Consider the following 27,589-nt stretch of genomic DNA (forward strand, 5'->3'; position numbering starts at 1 on the left):
TCTTGATTCCTTATTCATCTCATTGCATTTCCTTCTTCCCTTCCTTCCTTTCTTCTGCTTTCCCTTCCTGTCTTCCTTCCTTGCTTTCGCACTGATTGGCTGACGTAGTCTACATACGTACGTGCTGCGTACTTAGGTATACTTGACTGACTACTATTTGCCATTGCCTTTCTTGTCTTTATAGTTCAGTTACCCATAGTTCAGTTAGCGCACGTAAAAGAACCCACGGCAACAAAAGGGTTGTCCCTGGCAAACTTCTGTAGAAATATCCACTTCGATAGGAAAACAAAGATCAAATAAACTGCATGCAGGAAAAAAAGGGTGGTGTTCTCAGTGTAGCGACGCGCTCTCCCTGGGGAGAGCAGCCCGAATTTCACACAGAGAAATCTGTTGTGACAAAGAAACAATAATACAATACAATACAATACAATACAATACAGTCTCATATTCAGTGTTGCAGTTGACAGTTCGGATTGTGATACTTCGTGCCTGCGATGTTTCCAGAGTGTTCTGAAGGACACTACAAGTACGGACAGCTGTGCAAGCCTTGCAGTGAAGGCTGTAAGACAACATGTGACTCTGTGACCGGCCACTGCCAGTGTCGACCTGGATGGACAAGTACCAGCCAATGGGAGCCAAAGAAATGTGACACGAGTAAGTCGAACAGTGTGTGTGTGTGTGTGTGTGTGTGTGTGTGTGTGTGTGTGTGTGTGGGTGTGTGTTATCATTACCATGCTTATGCCTTTATGTAGTATTGTTTACGCATGTAATGACTTTAAGTAGCATTGTGTAGTGCATGCAATGACATATATAATGTAGTATTGTGTAGTGTAGACCCTGTTTCAAGGCGGAAACTATCTATTATCCTCGAAAATAAAGAATTTTGTCTTGTCTTGATTTGTTTTGTCTCTCTCCCTCTCTTTCTCTCTAACTCGCTCGCTCGTGCCAAGATGTGCATTTGCCTGTATGTAAACAACGCTACGATTCCCGTCAATCGTTTGTCAAAATATATTATCTCATTTTTAACACCTTAGACTGCTTTTTACTTCACTTTATCAATCAGATCTTGCGCCTAGTTGGTTGTCCTCTTTACCCCCGCGTCATTACCGTCATGACTTTTGTTTACATCCCCTTGTATGTTGTACACAGTGCATGATGATAGAAACACTGTTGTACTTATTCTCTCTGACTGCTCTGGACTGTTCACAGAATGTGGGAGTGGGAAGTACGGTGAAGACTGCAAAGAAAGTTGTGGGCGTGGATGTCAAGGACGGTATTGCAACAGAGAAACCGGCCACTGTACATGTTGGTCAGAGAAATGGGCATCACCAAAGTGTGAAGGTGAGTGGACTGCTGCTGTGCAGGGTGACAGTATGTTCACCCCAGGGGCTGGGTTCGTGGGTGGTGGGTGGAAGAAATGATTGGATGGTTCGTTTCATTTCGTTTTGTTTCGTGTGTGTGTGTGTGTGTACGTTTGCGTGCATATTAAGCATTTGTGTGAGGTTTTTTTCTCCATTCCAGATCGTCCCACAGAGATGCCGCATTGAGACTGACTCGGTCAGTCTCTTCCCAGTGGGGCTTTTCCCGCTGGACCTACTCTCTCGAGAACATTAGGCGTAGAGGGAAAAAATCAGAACAAGTTTATATATCCTGCTAGAACTGCTGACGAGCATGCAAAGAAATGATGTTTTTAAAAGTGATATTCAAGGGGGAAAGAGAGAGAGGGAAGGGGAAAACAGAAAAGGTAGAAAACTACCAAAAAATGCATACATAACTTGCAATAACATACTGTCTTGTCTGTCTCTCGATCTGTCTTGCCTATCTATCTATCTGTTCATTAAGATTTCGTTATCAATATCATTTTGTTCAGGTTTGTTATGTATCCGTTTTAATCAGTGTTATTTTATCATGTTTGTTCTGTATTTTATACGCAAAGCCGATAATTAAGAAACCAGTACTGAGATAGGTTTACAGTGCTATTCATTCAACTGTTGTAAAATGCTTTTCAAAAAGTCAGAATGCTACAGTTGTATGTAGACAAGCGCACATGTCTGAATTCAGAACGAGCAGTTTTCATATAAACCCGTCCAAAGTCTGTTCAGCATGTGACTCTGCCCTAACTGGGCAAAGCTCTGTCATATGTGGAGTGATGGCCTGGAGGTAACGCGTCTGCCTAGGAAGCGCGTTGGTTCGAATCACGGCTCAGCCGCCGATATTTTCTCCCCCTCCACTAGACCTTGAGTGGTTGTCTGGGCGCACGTAAAAGAACCCACGGCAACAAAAGGTTTGTTCCTGGCAAAATTCTGAAGAAAAATCCACTTCGATAGGAAAAAAACAAATAAAACTGCACGCAGGGGAAAAAAAAATGGGTGGCGCTGTAGTATTGCGACACGCTCTCATTGGGGAGAGCAGCCCGAATTTCACACAGAGAAATCTGTTGTGATAAAAAGAAATACAAAAATACAAAAAACAAAAAAACAACAACAAAACACTAACGCTATCATACAGGTCGTGCACATCAGTCCAGAATCACACATGGTGCGCGCACATAAACATACGAGAAGCTTTCAAGTTTTTTGGTTTGCTGTTCCTCAAGGAATGCAATAACTGAACTAAAATAAAGAGACTGGGACAGTTCCAAAGGAGAGCAAAGTTAGATTTTCGGTGGGGCGACAGTTGTGACAAGGGGCGTGCTCAGCCGTGGAGGTCCAGGGTGATTTATTCTGGTCGACTGGACCGTCCAGCGGCTGACAGTTTGACCGACTGAAAAATTATCCGGGGATCATATCCAATTGGGGGAAGTAGAGGTGGCATGCCCCAACTGGAGGTCTATAATTCCGCTGGTTTGTGGCTGTTTATAATTTGATTTATAGTGATGAAAGAGGTTTTACCCGGTTCGGGTTTTTTCCCCATTTTTTCTTTCATTTGGAAAAGTCAGTGAAATCGAAATTAACTGGAAAAACTGACGCATGAATCAATAATGTATATCTTTCCTATTCTCCATATCCAATACATAAGGAAAACTGTGCTTGCTTGTCTGTGTATGAAGAAAAAAGTATTTCGTTGTTATTAGGCTATTATCTTTGTTGTTGTTTAATTGTTGCTATTGTTATATCTTTATTGTTATACTTGTTCATACTATAATCTACAGAGAAAGAACCTTTTTTGCAAAAAAAACAACCATAGCTTAAAAAAACATAAAATCAGTACGCACGCACACACGCGCACGCACACACACACACACACACACACACACACATCTCCCCACAGGAATACCATGAAGACATGTTCAAAGCAGCAATACTATCAGATGTCGGTACGTGTGTCGTAGCACGCTCTCAAACGTTAAAACATGTCAGCTTGTTGGGACTAAAACAATATTCGCTGAATTTCCTTGCAGTCTTGATTCCTTATTCATCTCATTGCATTTCCTTCTTCCCTTCCTTCCTTTCTTCTGCTTTCCCTTCCTGTCTTCCTTCCTTGCTTTCGCACTGATTGGCTGACGTACATACGTACGTGCTGCGTACTTAGGTATACTTGACTGACTACTATTTGCCATAGCCGTTCTTGTCTTTATAGTTCAGTTACCCATAGTTCAGTTAGCGCACGTAAAAGATCCCACGGCAACAAAAGGGTTGTACCTGGCAAACGTCTGTAGAAATATCCACTTCGATAGGAAAACAAATATAGAAGGAAAAAAACTGCATGTAGGAAAAAAAGGGGGAGGGTGGTGGTTCTCTCAGTGTAGCGACGTGCTCTCCCTGGGGAGAGCCACCCGAATTTCACACAGAGAAATCTGTTGTGACAAAGAAAGAACAATACAATACAATACAATGCAATCTCATAATTATTCAGTGTTGCAGTTAACAGTTCGGATTGTGATACTTCGTGCCTGCGATGTTTCCAGAGTGTTCTGAAGGACACTACAAGGACAGAGGGGAGTGCACGCCTTGCAGTGAAGGCTGTAAGACAACATGTGACTCTGTGACCGGCCACTGCCAGTGTCGACCTGGATGGACAAGTACCAGCCATTGGGAGCCAAAGAAATGTGACACAAGTAAGTCGTACTCTGTGTGTGTGTGTGTGTGTGTGTGTGTGTGTGTGTGTGTGTGTGTGTGTGTGTGTGTGTGTGTGTGTGTTATCATTACCATGCTTATGCCTTTATGTAGTATTGTTTACGCATGTAATGACTTTAAGTAGCATTGTGTAGTGCATGCAATGACATATATAATGTAGTATTGTGTAGTGTAGACCCTGTTTCAGGGCGGAAACTATCTATTATCCTCGAAAATAAAGAATTTTGTCTTGTCTTGTCTTGTCTTGTCTCTCTCCCTCTCTCTCTCTCTAACTCGCTCGCTCGTGCCAAGATGTGCATTTGCCTGTATGTAAACATCGCTACGATTCCCGTCAATCGTTTGTCAAAATATATTATCTCATTTTTAACACCTTAGACTGCTTTTTACTTCACTTTATCAATCAGATCTTGCGACAAATAATCAAATCAATGAAATGATTCCGGCTGAAAATCCGCACTCGCCGAATACTGATTTTAATCTCTTTTTTGTTCTTTAACAGTACCGATATATATTTCTGAATAGCATCTGGATTGATCAAAACCCGAATGTGTACTTGTGTGTGTGTGTGTGTGTGTGTGTGTGTGTGTGTGTGTGTGTGTGTGTGTGTGTTTCAGTGAAGATCATATCAGACCAGTAACTCAAGATAGATGAAACCACTCCGTGTTTGTGTACACGCGTGCCCGTGTTTATGTATGTGTGTCTGTGAGCCCACTCCGTGTGTGTGTGTACGCGCGCATGCATGTGTGTATGTGGATGGGATTTGGGGTTTGTGGGGGGGATGGATGTGTGGAAGCGTGTCTCTTGTGTGTGTATGTGGGGGGGGGAGGGGGCGGTTTCCGTTTTGAACCAGATCAGTTTGAAAACAAGAACGGTACCTTGGCTTCTGTAAAGGTCTGGCGCTTTCCAACAGCTCAGTTGCAGATGGATAAATGCACGAACCTATAAGTAAACCTATATAGACCTAAATATAACTTACATACGTCCGTGGGATGAATGACACGTACAGAGGACTAAAACCTGAAACTTCCCAACAAGTGGAAGACCCTGGTCTTTTGCAGATTTATGTTCCTATTTAACCGGTGATGCAGTGTGTATCGTGGTTCGTCTGTGATTTTTTTGCAGCACATTGAAGACAAAAAAGGGCAATATGCAAGACTTGATAAAATGATCCCCCCCCTCCCACCCCCCGTTGCAATGGAGCTTATATTTTCTCTTCAACATCATCACCATGACTATTTCCCTGAGTCAAGTTACATAATTTATTACACAAGCATGGTTATAGTTAGCAAGAGTATTTTCACAGAAGAAGTAAAAACAAAGCAAAAAAAAGAAAAGGGGGGGTGGGGGTGATAATATGCCATTGCACAACTACTGTTCTGTGTATACATATAATAGATGAAAGTCATATGAACAAACAGAGTGGTGTTTTTTTTGTTTGTTTGTTTGTTTTGTTTTGTCAAGTTGTTGTTGAAGTGCAGCTATTGAATCTGTTCCCCTGTTCCATTCATTCTTGAAGTTCGTTGATGAGAAACGCTCAGCAGTGCAATAGACCGCTGGAGAGTTCCGTGCTGACATGACTTATAGAGGCGCGTCACATAATCTGTGCTCTCTTAGTTGATTTGCTCTCCGAAATTACGAGCAACAAGGAGATTTGAGAGCGGCAAAACGTGAGAAACAGAAGGCTTCTTTCTTCAACTTTTTGTTCTTTTTTATTGTGCATATATTGTACAGAGTTTAGTTGTAGCAATGACGGCTATAAACTGAAGAAATGGGGGACAACGCATGTTTGCTGCTTTTGCCTATGTCGATCGCTTTTAGCATTGCTTGCGATTTCGAGTAAAAGTTAGATGCGCATGTGCGAGATCCAAGAGGGCCGCGGAACTCTCCAGCGGTCTGTTAATGACTTGAAGTTGTGTGCCCTTGCAGGAGCGGAAAGTTGGTTGTCCTCTTTACCCCCGCGTCATTACCGTCATGACTTTTGTTTACATCCCCTTGGATGTTGTACACAGTGCATGATGATAGAAACGCTGTTGTACTTATTCTCTCTGACTGCTCTGGACTGTTCACAGAATGTGGGAGTCGGAAGTACGGTGAAGACTGCAAAGAAAGTTGTGGTAACGGTTGTAAATGGGATGGAAGACAGTTCTGTGACAGTAAAACCGGCGACTGTACATGCCAGTCAGAGAAATGGGCAGCACCAAAGTGTGAAGGTGAGTGGACTGCTGCTGTGCAGGGTGACAGTCTGTACATACCAGAGGCTGGGTTCGTGGGTGGTGGGTGGAAGAAATGATTGGGTGGTTTGTTTCGTTTCGTTTCGTGTGTGTGTGTGTGTGTGTGTGTGTGTGTGTGTGTGTGTGTGTACGTTTGCGTGCATATTAAGCATTTGTGTGAGGATTTTTTTCTCCATTCCAGATCGTCCCACAGAGATGCCGCATTGAGACTGACTCGGTCAGTCTCTTCCCTGTGGGGCTCTTCCCGCTGGACCTAAGAGAACATTAGGCGTAGAGGGAAAAAATCAGAACAAGTTCATATATCCTGCTAGAACTGCTGACGAGCATGCAAAGAAATGATGTTTTTAAAAGTGATATTCAAGGGGAAAAGAGAGAGAGGGAAGAGGAAAACAGAAAACGTAGAAAACTACCAAAGAATGCATACCTAACATGCAATAACATTTAACAGTAACAATAACGATTATAATAATCAGAAACCATTAACACAATTCTGAAGAACATTAAAAGAATGTAGAAATAGGACTATGAACTAATGTCTGTGAACGTTCGACCATAAGAACCTCGTCAGAAATAACTTTCGAAAAATCATCTGCAGAGTAGCTATTCTCTTTGAAATTCTTGGGCAAAAAGGTACGTAACTGCTGACAGTGAAACAAATAATGATGCAAGCTGAACTGTATTATTATTATAGTAGGCCCTGTGGGACCCGGTCCCACCCGATCCTCTCCACTTGATGTCCTTGTATCGTTCTGTGAAATACCATCACCTGTCTCTGTGGGTAGGACAGAAAATGAACTTTCGCCAATGCCCTTGATGCGGTCATCAAACATGCAAAATCAGTCATTTTTATTGAACTTCTTTGTCTTTGTCTTTCCTTCTCTCACATCACATGTCCAGATCAGAAATTCTAATTTCATAGAAAATAATAAGTTCGACTTTCCATCAGAAAGTAAAGAAAATTCCAAAGCGTCGAATTTCATGCAAAAATCAGATAATTCAGTCTGAATTAAATACCCGATTTTCCGCGCAAGAAAAGACACCCAAACCAACACTAATTTTAAAAAAATGGATGATAATAATAATAATAATAATAATAATGGTAATAATAATAATAAATGTAATATAATATAGTACAATATAATAATTATGTCCTGATATTCCACATGCTAGATGACTCGGCTGTTAACTGAAATATGGTTTCAACTCTAGTCAAATTAACTTGTATTTGTGAAAAAAAGAGGGGAAAAAAAGAATAAGAATAATACGATAAATAAATAAATAAAATTTCACAAAAACTCTGCTCAAGTATGTGCACGTTTGTCGGGTGTAATCCTGCATGTTGCACACAATCAATAAGTTGAATAACTAAAGAAAGTTGTACATTTTTACCTTATCCCCGGCAATGGACTGTTTGCAGAGTGCCAAGAGGGATGGTATGATCAGTACTGCAGGACACAGTGCGGCAAAGGGTGTGAAGGAGGACGCTGTGACAAAGCCAATGGCAAATGTACTTGTCGGTCAGTCGGATGGAAGGAACCATGGTGTGACGGTAAGTGGGTCACTTGTAACAGAGGCTGATGACCAATAAATACCACTCGTTTATTTGGTAGGGGCGACTGTGATGGTTGTGGCGTATGCACGCGTCTTGTGTGTGTGTGTGGGGGGGGGACGGGGGGGGGGGGGGGGTGCGTGTGTGTGTGTGTGAGTGTGTGTGTGTGTGTTTGTGTGTATACATATGTCAGAATACGAATCTTGTCTATCTGTCAATACAGCATGATGCTTCATAGACATGACAACAAAGAGCGAAGCCAACTAAACTCAGTATAAGACGTGTTTGTTCCACAGCGTGACGTGTACTTTGAAACATTTATGAGTGCATCGTACTGGAAGAAGTTGTACAGAATCGTATTCATATGCGTCAATGACTGAACTGGTGTTGCATGTCTCAATATTCAGACTGTATCTTTCACCAAAGCTTTTTGTTGATTATTTATCTCATTTATCGACAAAATTACTCTTATTTCCTAACGCATCAGTGGTTTGCATAAAATTAAAAGTGCATATTTTCTGCATCCGTAGTAGGTATACTATATCTGCCGATGTCTGTTTGAAGGTCATGTGCACTTATACGAGGTTTGGACGTGACTTTACTAATACTATTTTCAGTTTTCCTTGTGTGTGTGTGTGTGTGTGAGAGAGAGAGAGAGAGAGAGAGAGAGAGAGAGAGAGAGAGTTAAAATCAAAAGCCGATTTCACAATGACAATTGAATTAAAAAAAATGCTTTTTTATATACATGATTCGTGTGATAGCGATATAAATGCATTTCTGTGTGTGTGTGTGTGTGTGAGAGAGAGAGAGAGAGAGAGAGAGAGAGAGAGAGTGTGTGTTTGTGTGTGTGTGTGTGTGTGTGTGAGAGAAAGAGAGAGAGAGAGAGAGTGTGTGTGTGTGTGTGTATGCCTCTATCTCTCGGTCGCTTGCTGCTGTGTGTGCATTGTTATTGCTCAATGTCACAGGGTGTGAAGACGGGTATTACGGAGACCAGTGTGCGGAGACCTGCGGACTGTGTGCTGGCAACGTACCATGTGACAAGACAACTGGGCGTTGTCACAGGTGCCAAGGATCTCAGCAGATGCCTTTCTGCAAAGCAGGTCAGTCAGTATATCTATCTGTATGGAATGAAGTCTTTCTTTTCACTTTCCCCAAATTCAATCCTCTTCCGCATGCGATTTTCAAATGGTCGCCTACCATTCAGCTGACAGGTTCAAATTACCCTTATTCCAAGTATGTCCTCGCCGATAAAACTGGTCATAATGCTAAATCAGTTAAATCACTGTCTCTGTGTTGCTGCTTCCAGAGCCATGCTGAAGGATATGTTGGTCAGCCTGAGCTTCATCATTATATGAAGGGATTATTTACACCCATAACTAAGATTTATGAGACAACAGAGAGTACACCCGGAACTGAGATTTATGTGACAACAGACAGAATACACACATAACTGAGATTTATGTGACAGCAGAAAGAACACCCATAACTGATATTTATGTGACAACAGATAGGACACCCATAACTGATATTTATGTGACAACAGAGAGAAGAACACCCATAACTCAGATTTATGTGACAACAGAGAGAACACCATAACTAGGATTTATGTGACAGCAGAGAGAACATCATAACTAGGATTTATGTGACAGTGGAGATAACAACATAGCTAAAATTTATGTGACAGTAGAGAGAACACCCATAACTCAGATTTATGTGACAACAGAGAGAACACACATAACTCAGATTTATGTGACAACAGAGAGAACACCCATAACTCAGATTTATGTGACAACAGAGAGAACACCATAACTAATATTTATGTGACAACAGAGAGAACACCCATAGCTAACATTTATGTGACAACAGAGAGAACACCCATAACTATTATTTATGTGACAACAGAGAGAACACCATAACTATTATTTATATGACAACATAAGAACACTACAGAGTTGTTTAACGCCACAGCTGCTTTGCAGACTGCAGCAGAGCTGTTGGGATTCAGCAGAATGAACGCCTGTATAACAAAGTTGTCATCATCTTCTCAGTTGGGTTCTGTCCTGCAAGCCCTCCCCAGCTTCCGGAACAAGGAACTCAGTGTCCTTGCCTCAGTGTTTCCTAAACTGTGACAGTTGGTGAAGCAGTTGTCTGTCCAGTAACGACCTCCACATCACAACGCGGCGTACAACAAGGGTGTGGACACACTGACAGCAAAGTGGGAACCTTATCTGGGCCTTGCCCTGAGTGTCTCCAGAGAAGACCCCTGATCTCCTGCTTGTTTTTGCAATAGGAAATCACTTCTGTATTAGGATCCCCATCTCTCTGCCCTCTTCACCCCCCTCCGTGTCTATGTACCTGTGTGTGTGTGTGTGCGTGTGTGTGTGTGTGTGTGTGTGTGTGTGTGTGTGTGTGTGTGCCATGCTGTACTGTGCTGCCCCCTTTCCCATATTTTTATCAACGCCTGCAGTACAAAGCTGCGAGAGAAATATGATCACTTTTGATCCTAATTTGATCATTCCACAGGTGGATAAAACGATGTATTGATTTAGGGCTGTCATCTTGTATACAAACCATGATTTCATTTAGTGGATGGAATCATGTTTGTCTTGAAGAGTGTCGTCTTTCAGGATTTTTCTTCTCTTTCGATTCTAAAGCATATATGCATTCATTATGGGTTTTGTGGTACATTCACATTCTGTATTCAGAAATTTAACGAGCATGTGATTGCACAAGTAAATTTCCGTGATTTGATTTGATTATTGTGGAATTCCCCCATTACTGTATTTTTTTCTGTTTGTGCCGCAATTTGAGTGGGTCTGTTCAAACCGCAATCTTAATGATGATGGTGATTATGATGTTATAATGTGCCGGCAATGTCACATACACCACCCCCTACCACCTTCTTACAACTTGGCGTCGCCGACAGGATAGGCAGGTAGAGTGTTTGCTCGACAGGACAGGCAGGTAGAGTGTTTGCTTGACAGGATAAGCAGGTATATTGTTCGACAGTTTAGTAGAACTTTAGCAGCACACAGCCAGATAACACAGCCCAAAAACAGCCCAGAGATGACAACCCCAACTACAATGGCACAGGAATTTCCCATGGGGTGGTATGTAGCACCCACACTCCCAGTGTTTACTGGTGAGTCTGGCAAGATGTCGGCTGAGGACTTCATCGTGGAGGTGAAGCGGGTCCTGGCTGCGTATCCCATGGGAGACAAGATGGCTGCTTTCTTCGTTTACAGCCATCTGCAGGGAAACGCACGCAGGGAGCTGATGCTGTGGGACCTGGAGGAGACCAACACCCCAGAGAAGGTGATCGACATTCTGCTGGGGGTGTTCGGTGACGGACGGCGTGTCACCATACTGCTGTCCACATTTTTCAGCAGAGAGCAGTTGCCAGAGAAGTCCACCTTGGACTATTCTCATGCTTTGGAGTCTTGAGAGGATCATCCGGATGAAGAGCACTGGGGCCCTCACCGCTGAGATGCTGAGGGACCACTTCATCGATGGCCTCCGGAACCCCCTGCTGAAAAGGGAGCTGCGCCGGGTAGTGAGGAGGGAGCCACACACCACCTTCATCCAGGCGAGGGATGAAGCCCTGAGACTGTGGCAAGAGCTGAAGGAGGACCAACAACAGCAACAGGCCAGGGAAATAGATGGCACAGTTAGGGGATCAACTGTTGTTGTTACAGGAGAGTGTTCGGTCCATGCAGGAAGAAATTAAGGGGTTAGCTGATCAGAGATAGGGCTGTGATAGGGAAAGGTGCTGTAGGTAGGAAGAGAAGGAACAGAGGTAGGAAAGGGAAAGGTCAGTCAGTGGTGGGAAATTGGATTTCCCCAAAGGTGGGTAAGGTTCTCCCCAAGGAAAAGTACCAAGATTCCTACAGTGAGAACCAAAAGACTTTCCCAATGGTCTCAAGGAGAAGAGGCAGGATCAGTCCGAAAGAAAAGACTCCAGTCAGGACGATAGGTGACTGTGAGGATGATTCTTGCCAGGGTGAATGGGTGCTGCTGCCCATTCCACCTGATCCAGGTGTTCCTGGTATACATGCCACATAGGAAGGCACAGGTGGAGACTGCCAGGATACAGTGAAGTCCCCCAGATGGTCACACAAGCCGGTGTTCACTGGTTTGTGTGACACTGACATCAGGTCTCATCCGAAGCCTGGGGTGCACAGGACATGTGCAGGTGCCATGGTCCCAGCTCAGACTGACAGGGTTGGGAAACTTTCAAAGTCAACCTATACGGCTAGAGCTAGGGACAGGAGTCGTGCAAGCCATCTGGCATTGGCTAGAATTGTTGCTGCAGCCTGCTAGGGGAATGTTGGAAATGGGAAAATTGTGTCATGTTATGGATTTTTTTGTCGTTGTTTTCCTTCATTCCAGCATTTGTGGTGGCTGATGTGTGTCAGCTGGAACTCTCATGTTGCTTTTTGGGTTGTGGTTGCTAATGTATTGCATTTTGTAGATTGTATATTATATATGGGTTTTTGTTTGGTTGTTGTTAACATGTTACAATTTTTCTCATGTTTGTATTGGTAAGGGTGGCATACATTGGAGAATGTGTGGTTACAGAGTCCTGTAATGTACTCATTTTCATGTGCTTTTATTGACTCACTTGTGTAAACAAAGTGAGTCTATGTTTAGCCCGGTGTTCGGGTGTGTGTGTGTGTGTGTGTGTGTCCGTGGTAAACTTTAACATTGCCATTTTCTCTGCAAATACTTTGTCGGTTTACACCAAATTTGGCATAAAAATAGGAAAAATTCAGTTCTTTCCAGTCATCTTCTTTAAAACAATATTGCATCTCTGAGATGTGCACAAAAAATAAAAAAAGAAGCCAAATTATATGCAAACTGAATTTACTGTTTATTTATTTATTTATTTATTTTTTTATTCTCTAAACTTGGCACTTTGATCTGATATTCTGACACAGCAACAAGAGCAGTCATTTTTATCATTTTTTGTTCAAACAGGAACTTCTTTTGCTAAGCATGGAAGTTATATTTATTTTGCATGTCTTTGGTGCAGATAGTAAAAAAAGGAAATTAATCTGTAATTAATGCTAGGGGACTTAATTTGCTTTAAACTGATCTTTCTCATCTTAAACATTACATTTTGAAATTATACTCAATACATAAAAAGCTTGTGTGTTTTACTCTCAGTGTACAGGGCTTTTACTATGTTCATTCGCCCAAGTGGTCTTTTTCGGAAAATACTAAAATCAATATGACGAGTGGACTTTATAGATCTACTGGCTGAGCCTTGAAGGTCATGGGCAAAAATCAGTTGCATACACATATTTATACATATTCAAAATGCATGCTCATATTCTTCACGAACGCGAATGACGCCATTTTGTTTCAAGTTGTTGACCTGCCTGTTCAATCCTATATTCAATCGACAATACACGATAACATGTGATCGAAAGTTGGAGAAGGAGACCGTTAAATATTTATTCAGAGAAAGTAATCCTGCAGTTTAGAATACTAAACTCAGGGGCCGTTAAAATGAAAAAGTAGAAGGTGTTTTAGACTGACTTCGATGCGCTGAGTCGAATGCAACCCTCAGCTAAGCTCTAAGACCACTCCTTTTGCCACGAAACTGGATCAAATGCACGGTAAGTAGTACTCCTTCCCGACCTGCACGCCATTTTGACTGCTGATCACGTGGGTGAAATGGCTCGCCGATAGTTGCTCGGGAAGTGACCGACTGAGTTTACTATTTATTATGTCTCTGTTTCATTGACAAGGAGTGGTCGTAGAGCTTAGCTGAGGGTTGCATTCGACTCAGCGCATCAAGGTCAGTCTAAAACAACCTCTATTTTTTCATTTGAACGGCCCCCTGAGTTTAGTATTCTAAACTGCAGGATTACCCAGAGAAAGATTTGTGAACGCCTCATCACTTACTGGATTATGCCCCAAACTGCCATAAAGATATCCACAGAAGAAGTCGGAATTCACAGTTAAAAATAATAAACCATGAGAATTAATACCCTTGAATTGATGAAACGTAAAGATTTCCAGCCTTGACTTTTCTCAAAATGAAGTCCTTTTCACTTCATATGACGTTTAGAAGTACTTGTACTTGGCTCTACATGTTATTAGTTTAACAAAATACTCAATTTTCATACCAACTTTAAAACTATTAAACTAGAATGAACAAAAAAGATAAACTGAATCGACCGTGTCAACCGGGTGTAACTAAACTTGTACATCTATCTAGATCCAGAGAAAACGGCTAAATGTTGCAGTGTGATTGCGGTGAGAGCCATGTCTCCTTTACCGCGGACTTAAAAAGAATTTTTAATTGCCCTTAAAGATTTTTTGAATGCCCAAGATGCACCAGAATAATACGATTTAAACAGCGTTCTCACTGCGAATACCACAATCGATTTATCGCCCTTTAAAAAAGCATGTTTAAAGATTAAATTTTTGAACGTCAGTTAAGGACCCATGATAGTGTAATGGATAAGACAGTTTCTTCTAACCCGAACACGCGGGGTTCGAATCTACCGTTAGAACTTCTTTTTTTTTTTTTTTTTTTTTTTTTTTTTTTTTTTTTTTAAACCCGAAGCTTTACAATAACAAATACAAAACACATTTTAACGATTAGATTTTTTTTTAAAGTGTATCACACCTGAGTTTTGAAGGCCTTGCCTCTCTTGTGTTTTGCTAAATTTTGGGTAAGAGAACCAATCTCCCCATTACTGGCATTAGCACTAATTGATGACGGCACTGTGGTCAGCAGCAATGAAGACACTGCATTCAAAAGACGGGGGTGGGTGTTATAGTGTGCCTGCAGTGTCACATACACCACCCCATACCACCTCCTTGCAATGATAACAGCAAACGCTGAAGCAGTTGAAATATCAATGGTGTCTTTGACAGTAGCAATGGTAGAATTGGTTCTTTTTTTTTTAATGAATATGTGCAAATATAGAAAAAAAATGCAACAGCATAACAAGAATTGGCAGTAAAACTAGAAGTATCACAAGTGTTTGAAAATCTGTTTGGTGGAGTGTCAGAGCAACGAAAATAAAGATTGACAGATAATGTACAGCAGTAGTAGCAACAGCGACAGCAGTACCAGTCACAATAGTGCAGAGGCTGTATCAGGAGTAACAACAACATTCTTTACCTCTGCTGTGCAGACTGCAACGACGGCACATATGGGAACAGCTGCCAGGATAAGTGTGGTCAGTGTGCCAAAGGAGAGCACTGCGATAAGAACAACGGTCATTGTCCAGCCTGCAAACCAGGCTGGAAACCTCCTCTGTGCCAAGAGAGTAAGTGGGCCTCCTGTGTTATGTTGTTGTCAACCTATACATCACAGTGTTAGATGACACAAACAATTGCTCAATCAATTCTGCCAGCCAATCTTTCTGTTCATACTGAAAAAGGTCCAGACAACAGTAGACATTAAAGCTTCGCAGCTGCCTTCTGTGGCTTTTTTTTTCAGAAAGAATGTTACTGTAGGCCGTGTTACTGATGGTTGCATTCTAGCCAATGAGAGACAGACAGACAGAAACAGGAAAGGAGACACAGTGAAGGGGGGCGGGGAGGGGGTGGGGCAGTGTGATGGGTATGGACTCTAAAGTGTTTTTTTTTTATCCTTCCATGTGGATGTGGAAGAAGCTCAAGAAAGCAGTCCTGGTTACCTTTTTCCAGCGTCAGAGATTGATTAACATGGGGAATGGACAGTAACATTTCTAAGTGAGATCCATTGTCCCATTGAGCATGGCTCCACTGCAAGCGACCCGTAGATGTTTGGCTCTTTGAAGACTCTTTGAACTTGCTTCTTACTCCTTGCTCAGGAGGAAGTCAATTTCTCTGTCTCTATGTCTCTGTCTGTCTCTGTCTGTCTGTCTGTCTGTCTCTCTCTCTCTCAAGATAAAACACACACTTTGAAATAGAAAGGAAGTAACTCTCAGAATCAACCCACATGCTCACTGGCATACACGCGGACAAATGGGCCTCCCACAGGTGCAGACAGGAGGACAGTGGTCTGGAAGGTCTCTTGTATACCTATTTCTGTCCAGACAATCAAGGTTGGACTCAATGCGAATGCACTGTGTTGATCTGCACACAGAGTGTGACGATCACTCCTACGGCCAGGACTGCAAAGAATGGTGTGGACACTGCAAGAATAAAAACATATGTGACAAAACCAACGGGATCTGCCCCAGTGGCTGTGAGGACGGTTTTGATGGTCTTCGTTGTGACAGTGAGTCTCTCTCTCTCTCTCTGTATATCTTATCTGTTGGTCTTTCTTTCTCTTTGTGTGTGTGTGTGTGTGTGTGTGTGTGTGTGCACGCAAGGGAAAAAGTGTATCTGTGTGGCTGTATGAAAGGGGTGAAGGGAGGGAAGGAAGAGAGGAGAGCAGGGAGGAGGAAAAAAGAGGTGTGGGTGATGATAGTGAAGAGGACACACACACACACACACACACACACAGAAACACACACACACACACACACACACACACACACACACACAGAGTCACACATACACACACACAGAGTAAACAGTAATGGATGGGGGAAGGGAAGGGGAATACGAACAGGAAAGGGAAAGAGGAGAAAGAGAGATGAGGTCGGGGGGGGGGGGGGATAGAGTGGAAAGAAGGGATGGAGGATGGGTAAGTGGAGTCCAATTAGATTTAAAAGATAACATTCAAATGTCAAAATTATTACTTTAACAAAATGTTTGCAAGTGAAACGAAAAGGGGGGGTGCGGGGTGGAGGGGAGAAGGGGAGAGGGGGGGGGTAGTCTGTGATCACCTGTATATGTCCCATTCAGCAAATTTTCTCCTCCTCGAAATGTAACACAGCATTTCCTTTGACAGAATCATCAGTATCTTGAGTGCAACCTAGTTATGTAATTGTAAATATGATTCTATAATATGCAGTGAGGTAATGCATAAAAAATAAAGTCTTGGGAGCACTCGGTTGGTGGTTGACACAAATTATTCGTCACTCTGCCTTTTGTTATGCGTGAATAATCAAACCATAAATATGAAAACTATGAAATATATATATATATATATATATATATATATAAAAGATTAAAACAAAAAACAAACACATAAACAAATATATAAAAAAGGACATATTGGCAAATAACACTTCAAAGCCAAATACAACAAACGCATGAAAATGTCATACTGGTAAATAGCACAGTGGAATGGGCAGCAAGTGCCCAAACTGGTGTTTGAAAACTCACTACCGACTTACCAGAGCAAAAAGGCTTAGACAGTACTGTACATCATAGACTGCAAAAATGAGAAAAAGGTGGCAAGGCTTGCTGGAAAAAAAGGGGGGCGGTGGGGATGGATTGGGAAGGCAAAAAAAGCAGACAATAGTGATGGAAGAAGAAAGGCAAAAATAAATACAACAAACAAAAAATAAAAAATTAAAAAAAATTAAAAAAATAAAAAAAGAGAGAGAGAGGGGGGAATTTTCCGAGCACAGGATTTCCAGAAGGCGGGAATGCTGTTTATACTGAAAGACTCCTGACATACCTCGGGGGAAGGTTTGTATTTTGCCCCCCAGGTTCTTTCGGTGATTTATTTCACGGGGTATCTTCACAAAGTCTGTTTGACCAAAGTTCAGATTGCTTGGCGGTTTTCTTTCAGAGTGCTCAGACAGACTGTGGGCCCGCAGCTGCTCCCTGCCCTGTGGTCAGTGTGCTGGAGATGGTTCCTGTGACATGGACACCGGTCACTGTTCGTCTGCTAGCTGTCTGGTGGGATTCACAGGACCAAGCTGTCAAACAGGTAGGTTCTGTTGCACGAAAAGGTTGTAAGGCATATAGATATCTATATGAATCAGAACAATATTGTCATTTTGTGTTATTTATACATTCAAGGGAGTTTGTAAAAATAAAAAAAAATCATGACATTTACTGCCACACACACACACACACACACACAACAAGGCAGAAATATTGTCCAATGTATACTGTCCAAGATACTCATTTCATGAAGAAACTAGAAAGCCAAACTGAGCTGAATGGTGTTATGATTTTTAAAAATATTGTTTGTTTTTGTTGTTGTTTTTACTCACAGAGCAGATCAAGGAGAGTAACTCTTTTTTTTTTCTTTTTTCTTTTAAAATTCTAATGGAACAAATAGTAAGAGACACTATAGAAAGTTACATTACGCTGGTGATGAATGCAATGGGACTGTGAACATCTATGGTCCCAGGGATGATCCAGATCCAAGGATATCCAAAAGAGAACAGAGGAACCTGGTCGTGTAAATGTGACTATAGCTGGTGACTGGAGCTTAGAGATAAATCAGAATCGTGACTATCATAACTACAAACATAACAACAGAGAAAAAAGCAAGTGAAAGTAGCACTGGAAATGAGTTGCAAACCTGATATAGTTGAATTTTAGAGAATTGAATCCATAAATCCTCCATTATTGTTGGAAAAGAAATAATCTATTGCAACAAAGTTGTATTGGCTTTCTCATAGTTTCTCTTCTTCTCGTTCATCAGATTGTAGTGGACTCACTCAAAACACAGCAGCCCTTTAAACCATTGTTAGCCGGCAAACGTCTTGTTTATTCTAATGACTTCCCTTGCATAACAACAAACATCCCTTGCATAGCAACAACCTGCACGAGTTACCTCCCGTATTACATATCACATTCCTTCCCTCCAAAGTTTAGAAATATATATGGAATAAAACAACTTTTCTTTTTGGAACAGAAAAGGCAAACATAAACTACGCAATTTTCCTAAGGAAGTGTTTATGTACTCGTAGGTTATAACCATTAAGCAAAACTCACCTTTGATCTTATCTGAGGGCATCAATCCTTGCTACAATTTTCACACTTGAAAAAAAAAAAGAAAAAAAAAAGAAAAAAAGAAACGAACAAAAATTCACTTTTGGGAAAAAAAACATAACTGAAATAAAACCATTTATGCTGAAATAGTCCTCTGATACTCCGAAATAGAGATAGAAAAAGCATTCACAGCCCTATAAAAATAATAACATTAATATTATTTATTATTGTTATTCCAATAATCATGATATAAATGTTGATACTGTTAATGATAATAATGATACTTAGCGCACTTATCATAATAATGATACTTAGTGCACGTAAAAGAACCCACGGCAACAAAAGGGTTGTTCCTGGTAAAATTCTGTAGAAAAATCCACTTCGATAGGAAAAACAAATAAAAAAAAAAAACTTGCACGCAGGAACATTCTTTTTTAAAATTGGTAGCGCTGTAGTGTAGCAACGCGCTCTCCCTGGGGAGAGCAGCCCGAATTTCACACAGAGAAATCTGTTGTGATAAAAAGAAATACAAATACAACTACAACAACAACAACTACTACTACTACTACTACTACTACTACTACTAATAATAATAATAATAATAATGCAATTACACACAGTCCCACTTCCAGTAGTCAGAAACCATCCTTAACTATTTGATCATTTTAATGCATTGTGTTTTTCATTTTTGTGTCATTGTCAGTTTTCCCCACATTTTTCCACCCGTTCATGACATAGTCTTTAAATCTGGAGTGGACTTTTCTCTGCATGGTCGCTTTTTTCTGTTGCCTTAACCAGGTGTGGCTACTTCAGCCAAATTTCTTTCAGGATTGCAGGTGTCTACTGCAGCACTGGATGGACTGACAGTCTTTTCTTGTCTGGCACCGGAATCTCCAGGTCTTCTTTTGCATCCTGGTTTTCTTCGGTCCCTTCTCCGTTGCGTGCCAAGATGTGGTTAACATGTCGCTTCTGCACACGTCCATGTAGCAGTTTCACAATGTAGGACAGTGGACCCATAATGTCTATGACGATAGCTGGAAGCCATTTGCCTGTTCCAGAGTTCTTGATGTACACCCAGCTGCCCACTACAAACTTGCGGGTTATGCTGATCAGTCATGACTGAGTTTTTGCTGCAGTTTTTTTTTTTTTTCTTTTCTGATGCACACATTGTTCAACACCGGGCTGTAGCAGATCGAGGCGGACTCTCACCTTCCTGTTAAACAGCATTTCTGAGGGAGACAGTCCTGTGGCGGTGTGAGGACTGGCCATGTGAGTGAACAAGAATCGATACTGTTTGGTGTCTACAGAACCTGATTTCTGTTGGGGTTTTTTCCGTCCCTCTTTCACCATATGCACAGCTTTCTCAGCCAGCCTGTTGGTTGACGCATGGTAAGGAGCAGACTTGATGTGCTTGAGACCATTGGTGTTCATAAACTGTTCAAATTCTTCACTAGTGAAGCATGAACCATTGTCTGAAACCACTGTCTCTGGAAGTCCGTGAACTGCAAATGGGTGTCTCAGATTTTCAGTTGTAGCACTGGAAGTAGATGTATTCATGGGATATGCATCAGTCCGTTTTGAATGAGCGTCAGTGATAATGAAGAGCGTCTGTCCCATGAAAGGTGCTGCACAATGGATGTGAAGTCTGCTCCATGGACGGGTAGGCCATTCCCAAGGGTGTAAAGATGCATCTCTAGGCATACTTCTGTTAGTCTGACATCTCTCACACTTTTTCACATGTGGGATGGCCCTTGTGAAGATCTTCCAGCAGCTTTGCACGCCGTCTTGGAAGAACTACCACACATGAACCCCACAGGATACAGCCATCATAGACACTGAGAAGCAGGGACGCTGCTCCTCATTACTGCTTTCCTTTGGCCACCCTTTCAGTACGTAATTGCAAACCTTGGACAGAACCGGATAAAAAAAAACCAGTCTATTTCTTGATGTGACTGGCTTGCTTTGCATCTGAATCATCAACATCTTTATCTGTCATGTAACAGTTTCCGCATCAGTGTCCTGTACTGGAAGGGAAAGCCTACTCAGACCATAACCAATGCCATTTTTCTTGCCGTCTCTGTACTTGAGACTGTATTCATACGCAACTAGTGTCAATGCCCACCTTTGAATTCTTGCAGCAGCTACAGGAGGAATTTTCCTGTCTTCTTTAAAGAGTCCAAGAAGGCATTTGTGATCTGTGAATACTTCAAATTTATGATGGAACAAACACTGGTCAAACTCTTTCACTGCAAAAACTACTTTTTGTATTTGACTGTAGTTTCTATCAGCCTTTGAGAGTGTTCTTGATGCAAATGTGATGGGCTTCTCTGCTCCATCTTTCATCCGATGAGAGAAGACCACCCCCAGTCCATTTGAGGATGTATCACAAGTCACCACAATCTCATTTTCAGGATTGAATTGGATCAATACTTTAGCTGAAAGAAGGGTTTCTTCTGGTTTCTTTCCTGCTGACTCTTGCTTGGTTCCCCAATGCCATTTAACTTCTTAACATAGTAGTTCATACAGAGGAGCCTTGTGGCCATGTGTTGCAGAAACCTAGTGTAATAGTTATCATACATAGGTAACCTTGCACCTCTTTGACATGTTTTGGTCTAGGCATTTCCTGAACAGCCTGAACTTTCTCAACCACAGGCTGAATGCCTTCAGCGTCAATGTGGTGCCCCAGGTATACAACCTGTTATGCCATGAATTCACATTTCTTTTTCTTCAGACGAATTCCAGCACCTTTCAGCCTTTTCAGCACATATCTCAGGTGTCGCAAGTGCTCATCTTCAGTACAGCCTGTGACAAGGATGTCATCAGTGTGTACCCATTCTTGCTGTATGTCCTGAAGCAGGTTTTTCATGGTGCGTTGGAAAATGCCTGGTGCAGATGACATGCCCAATGGCAGTCGATTGTATCTATACAGTCCCTTGTGAGTGTTGTTGGTAGTGTACTCTTTTAATGCCTCATCTAACTCCAGCTGTAGATAGGCCTGTGCAGCTTCCAGCTTTAAGAAGTATTCACCTCCACTGACATCAGCCAGATGACCATCTGTTTTCGGAATAGGGTAGTTTTGACACCTGATTCATGGTCACTCTATAGGCCCTACAGATTCTTACAGAAATATCTGGTTTAACTACAGGATTTATTGGTGCTGCTCAGTCTGAAAACTGAACTTTTCCAATGATTCCTTCTGCTTCCAGTTTGTCCAGCTGATCACTGACCTTCTGTCTCAAGGCATGTGGTACCAGTCTTGGTTTGAAATACCTGGGTTTGGCAGCATAATCAGTGTATATCTTGACCTTCACTCCTTGTGTCTCCTCAAACGCCCCTGTGTACTCATGCAGCAATTGTTGAAGTTTGGAGTCTTCTTTTTTTAACATCTACCCAACCAAGCTGAAATTCTTGCAACCAATCCCGGCTCAGCAAATCTGGCCCATTGCCCTAGACAATTGTAACTTGAAATTCTTTTGGTTGACTTGGTCATCTACACCATGCTCTTCTTGCCATCCTGTTTGCCTTTGAGAGCGCGGTTTTGTTTTTTCTCCATTCTTCTTTTGTGAAGAAAATCCTTAAGATGCAGCCTCTCACTGTGTTCACGTGCTTATTGACTGCTGGGACCTGCATGAAGTTAGACACAAACATTACACGGTAGATTCTCTGAAGACTTTGTTTCGTGATGTCCCTCCGTGAGTTCTAATGGACTTCTTGAAAGAAGTGAACATTTTAAATCAGATCTGAATGTTATAAACTCTGGAAGGTTTTAAACTTTCTGAGTGAAAAGCTTGAAGCAGTGATCAATTTTCACTTTACTTTCTTTTTTTTTTACCCTTGACTTGAAGTAGATACTAACGTGGCGATAGCTGAGATGGCCTTAGTGGTCAGCAAGGCTCTAAGCACCATAATTTGATTTGATTTGATCTTTCAGATGCCTCTTCACCGTTGATATGGACATTTCACAGGGACTTGGTTCATTAAATTGGCTTTCATTGAATAAGGCTTTCTATTTTTCCCAATCTGAAGCAATCTCTGGTCAGTTCCTGAGTCATTTGATCTGAGCGTCTATCAGTTTTTCTCTCTGTAGTTGTTACCAGCACTTGTTTTCCTCTACTGTTATGTTAGAAAACTGGTGGACAGATTTAAATGAATGAAAGTGTGAAGGAATTTACAAGTAAATCATTTAAATGATGAAGGGGTCAGCGAATGAATGTTATAAAAGGAAAGCGAAGGAATGGACTGTCTTCATTTGTGCACAGAGTGTCCAAGATACCTGTACGGCCAGGACTGTGGTCAGCGCTGTGGACACTGCAAGAACGACGACGTTTGTGATGTCGTCACGGGGAACTGCCCTGACGGCTGTGAAGATGGATATGATGGTCTTCGCTGTGACAGTGAGTCTCTCTCTCTCTCTCTCTCTCTCTCTCTCTCAAGATATCTATTTTCGATTTTGGCGTGAACCGCAAATGTTTTTTTTGATTTATGTATATAGATATATATAAAAGAAGAAAACTTCAAAACTGACTTTGGAAAAGGTAATATATATGTTTCATATACCAGGTGTGTATGTCATATCTTTGTTTCAGTTTAGATACACGAGGGCCCTTCAATAAGTCTTGCAATTCAGCAATTCTAGGAAAGTTACAAATCTTATGCTCACCCCACTTTTTCGAAGAACTCTCCTTCAGCTTGTACGCACATGATTATCCACTCAAACCAAGTTGTCATTATGCCAGCCCATGTGACCTGGAGTATGTCCATAATGAGACCCTCAAAGAAGGCTCGAGCATTTTCTACATACTGAAACTTTTCCCCTTCAACTGCTGCTTCACCTCAGGGAACAAAAAACAATCACAAGGGGCAAGGTCAGGAGAATACGGGGGATAGGTGACCAGTTGTTCACCGTTCTCTTTCACGAAGTCTAGAGTTGCAGCAGCTATGTGAGCTTGGGCATTGTCATGATGCAGCAGTAGCCCTTATTGTCCACTTCTTGGACGGCGTACACGCCATGCTTCGAACACCTTTGGGAGGCAGACAGTGACGCACCACTTGCATTTTACTTCCCTTCTTTTTTGGAGGGGTACAGTAGCAACATGGCCTGATTTTGCAAAGAAACATGCAACTCATTTGTTTGGAATGACTTTTGGAACAACGGAATTTTGTAGGACCCAAACAGCTGATTGTTGTTTTGTTTCTGGATCGTATCGGTACACCCATGTTTCATCCCCTGTTACAATGTCACAAACAAATCTGATCGTCCGCCATCGATTTTTCACATCATGGAGGGACACCTATTCAACCCTATCCCATTTCTGCTCTTCTGTCAAGCGGTGAGGTACCCAACGGGCACAACGCTTCCTTTCGTGGAGATGTTTACGAAGGATGGTGTTAACGCTCCCAAATAAAATCCTCATCTTCTCTTTCATTTTATCAATGGTGACACGAGGGTCATCTGTGATAATAGACCTCACCTCGGCCATATTGTGGTCGGTTACCATTGTTTCTAGGTCGGCTGCAATGGTCATCATCTTTCAGGGAAGGTTTCCCATGTCGAAACTGCATGTACCACCTGAAGACTGGTTGATGATGATGATGGTGTTTGCTTCCCAAAACAATCCAACAAACTTTGGAAGCATTGCCGACGACTCTTTCCCTGGCAAAAGTCGTACAGCATCCTCGCTCAAAAATCCCGCTGACTCAGCTCAATTTCAGCCCCATGGGGACCGTCACCCTTACCTGACATTCTGCCATCCTGAACACAAACGATTTTACTTAGCAGAATCAAATTTTGATTTTTTACCTATGACAACATTGTTGTATATAATGATGTAATAATGATTATTTTGACGTCAATACTTCTTCCTTACTGCATCACTTATTGAAGGGCCCTTGTAGCAATCATGTTATGGTGTGTCAGGTTATGGTTGGTTTGTGGCATCCCCTGGCCACAATACACAACCCCTTGTTTACCACCTCCCTCCTACTCCCCCCACCCCCCTTTCCCGACTCCTCCCCCACTTGAGACTGTTAGTCACAAGTCCCTTCCCTCTCCACCTCCCCCCCCCCTCCCACTCTCCGCCCCTCTCCCAGCCCTCTCCTACGTTGCTAAGCCCACCTGCCTGCTCTGTTGCTAAGCCACTTGCAGGCACTTCAAATTCTAACATAGCCAGAACATTTAACGTCTCAGACACCACTTCAACTCCCGCCTTCCCCCATTCTCCTCATCCCTCCCCCCACCCGTTCCCTGCTGAAGTGTTTGTAGGGATTAGGACAGTGTGTGTGTGTGTGTGTGTGTGTGTTGCATCCCTGCCATCGGTATTCTTCTTGTGACCAACCAGAGGTGTCCGTTTGCAACATTTTATACACATGGCAGTGTTAACAACCAGTCAGGTGATGTTGTGCCTCTAAATTGTAGACACAGACTGGAGTGTGTTTGGACCACTGGTCCGTTGGTTTGTATCAGTTGGGAAAGCATGACTATAAACAGCAAGCTGATTTACTTATTTCTTTTTATTTTATTCTTTTTTTCTTTTCTTTTCTTTTGTTATATTATTTCATTTTATATTTTATTTTATTTTACTTTATTTATTTATTTTTACCTACCTATTTCAGTATTTGTGTGTTAAGTTGTGATGGTTGTCTTAAGGCAAACAAATGTACTGGCTAACTGTGCGTTGAGGATATTCCATGTGTGGGTGTGAGCACCTGGGTGATGCAGCAAACTGTTATGGGAGACTTACTTGACTAGTTGATAGTTGTGATTCCCATGTGCTGTAGTCATGTGTTAAGTGCCAGTGGGACAACACATAATTGTAATGTGTTTAAAATACTTGAGACCACTGAGACTCAGTCCTATGTTGGTGCACACAGGTTGCTAAATATTTACCAGAGACAATTTACTTGGTACTATGATTATCAGTGAGTTACTTTGTAGAGACAAAGGGAAGATGTGTTTGGTACTTTTTAAACAGTTATCATTGTAAGGCGGTTTAAGTGTGGTTATGAACACTGAGAGTCTGTATTGAAGTCAGTGACATGTTCGGTTTCACATTTTGTATTTGTCAGTCATTATTTGCATTACAATATTTCTTGTCACTAATTGTTGGTTGTGGATTAGCTTTATGGAGCTTCTGTATTCTGTATGGATTTCTTTGAGGAGAGTATATACATCTGGGCGTGTGTGTGTATTTGAATCGGTCTGAAGACATATTGATGTTTACATGTTTTTCTAGCCTTTCATGACAGTAACGTTTAGCATATGATTTGGTATCATTTTGACCTGGGTTTTGGTATTTGTATGTGTTCCACGTGTGCTGCTTAGCTTGGATGTGATGCTAAGTGCTGCCGTGTGCTGCTAAATGTTTACTAAGTGCTGCTCACCAGTTAGGATGTGCTGCTAAGTGCTGTTTTAGTTAGAGAAAATAAAACACCTCAGTTCATCTTACTAAAAGACCCTGCTTGTGGTATGAGGAAAGAGTGGAGTGTGCACCTGTCCTCTACCTGCGATCCTACCAGTATACCATCCCACCCCTACACTCTCCTCCAATCTTTATCCCCCCCCCCTTTTTTTTTATAATCATACATAAGCAATTGAAGTTGGCGGGCATCACAGCATTCCACGAGAAATGGGCATTTGCCATAGCAGTGATATGGATGTGATTGGAGATGCATTTCATTTTGGAATGGAGAGAGCAAAATGTGATGATCTTAGAAATGTTTATTCCTACAATGTACATGAACCTAAAATCTGTTTTTATAATTTTTGTACTTTGTTCAGAGGAGGGAGGAGGGTGTTATAAAGTTGGGTAAGTAATAAAGATGGGAAAGATTGATATGTGACATGTTCTTATCTTTATGTCATAACTGTTATCTTTACTTTATACATGATCTCATGTGTTAGAATGACTGTCCAGGATTTGCTTTAATTGCTTTTTTAAATCACCAAATGTATTTGCTTTGTTGACTTTTAAAGGAATGCATCTGTTGCTTATGTCTATCCCCCATGCCAAAACAGGGGTCAGGTGGTGTAAATTTTCTCGATCTTTGTGTTACTGTTGTCATGTGGAAAGCCTGAGACCTAATACCAACATTGTGGGTTGTGTCGCTGCACAGGCCAAGTGAGTTCATCGGAGGAAATATTGTACATTGTGGTGGCAGTTTTGGCAACACTGCTTGCAGCTGGGGCAGCTGTCGTGGTGGTGTACAGGTACAGGCTGTTTGTTGTGTGTCAGTATGATTTTTCAGTAATGGTACTGGTGTGCACTTGAGCTTGTGTCAGTTTGTTCGTTCTTTAGTTAAACGTCTTTTCACTGTAAGCGATATTAGACAAGGGTAGGGAAAAAAATCGAGGGAGGGGAAAAGAAATTACTGTGTATGCATCGATTATGTGAATGTGTGTGTGTGTGTGTGTGTGTGTGTGTTACATATAGAAAATTATTGATTCAAGTTTTGTTTAAAAAAAAAAAAAAAGAAGAAGAAAGAAAGAAAGAAAAAGAAAGCATGCCAATATAACATCTTTATTATGAAAAACTAACAACTATAACAACGAACCAACTGGGCTATTAAACAAGGATTTGTAAAAGTCTTACATTAGCAATGGACTGCAGAAGATGGTCAACACTGAAGATGATTTAAGGTCAGAGATGTGGGACTTTCTTGGTCTTAAAACAATTCATTTTCCATCTGCAGACCAAAGAAATAATTTGTGTGAGTGTATGCGTGTGAATGCTTAAAAGAAGTGTGTTCTTGCATGCATGTGAATGTGTGTCATCGTATGTTTTTGATAGCTACTAAAAGACTTCAAGGGTGCCATCTTCTTTGTTAACAGGGTCTTTATGTTCTTGATTCGTGCGAACCTTCCACAAACTTCCCCAGAGCCTGAGGCCTGCCCTGTGGTTGAACAGAGTTTCAGTCCAAATTTGCTGTTGTAGTTCTGAGCAATT

General features: G+C 41.7%; 1 protein-coding gene across 1 annotated transcript in view; it reads left to right on the forward strand.

The window, feature by feature from the left end:
- LOC143284711 (uncharacterized) overlaps positions 1-27,589 on the forward strand; it is a 67,670-nt gene that overhangs the window by 34,993 nt on the left and 5,088 nt on the right. Inside the window, exons 10-20 of the mRNA XM_076591646.1 lie at positions 505-654; positions 1,210-1,341; positions 3,908-4,057; positions 6,146-6,286; positions 7,725-7,856; positions 8,822-8,956; positions 15,011-15,145; positions 15,949-16,083; positions 17,491-17,631; positions 22,907-23,041; positions 26,760-26,853. Coding sequence (XP_076447761.1) covers positions 505-654; positions 1,210-1,341; positions 3,908-4,057; positions 6,146-6,286; positions 7,725-7,856; positions 8,822-8,956; positions 15,011-15,145; positions 15,949-16,083; positions 17,491-17,631; positions 22,907-23,041; positions 26,760-26,853 — 1,480 coding nt within the window. The remainder of the gene's footprint in view (positions 1-504; positions 655-1,209; positions 1,342-3,907; positions 4,058-6,145; positions 6,287-7,724; positions 7,857-8,821; positions 8,957-15,010; positions 15,146-15,948; positions 16,084-17,490; positions 17,632-22,906; positions 23,042-26,759; positions 26,854-27,589) is intronic.

This window comes from Babylonia areolata, chromosome 8, assembly GCF_041734735.1.
Source record: "Babylonia areolata isolate BAREFJ2019XMU chromosome 8, ASM4173473v1, whole genome shotgun sequence".
Taxonomy (NCBI): domain Eukaryota; kingdom Metazoa; phylum Mollusca; class Gastropoda; order Neogastropoda; family Buccinidae; genus Babylonia; species Babylonia areolata.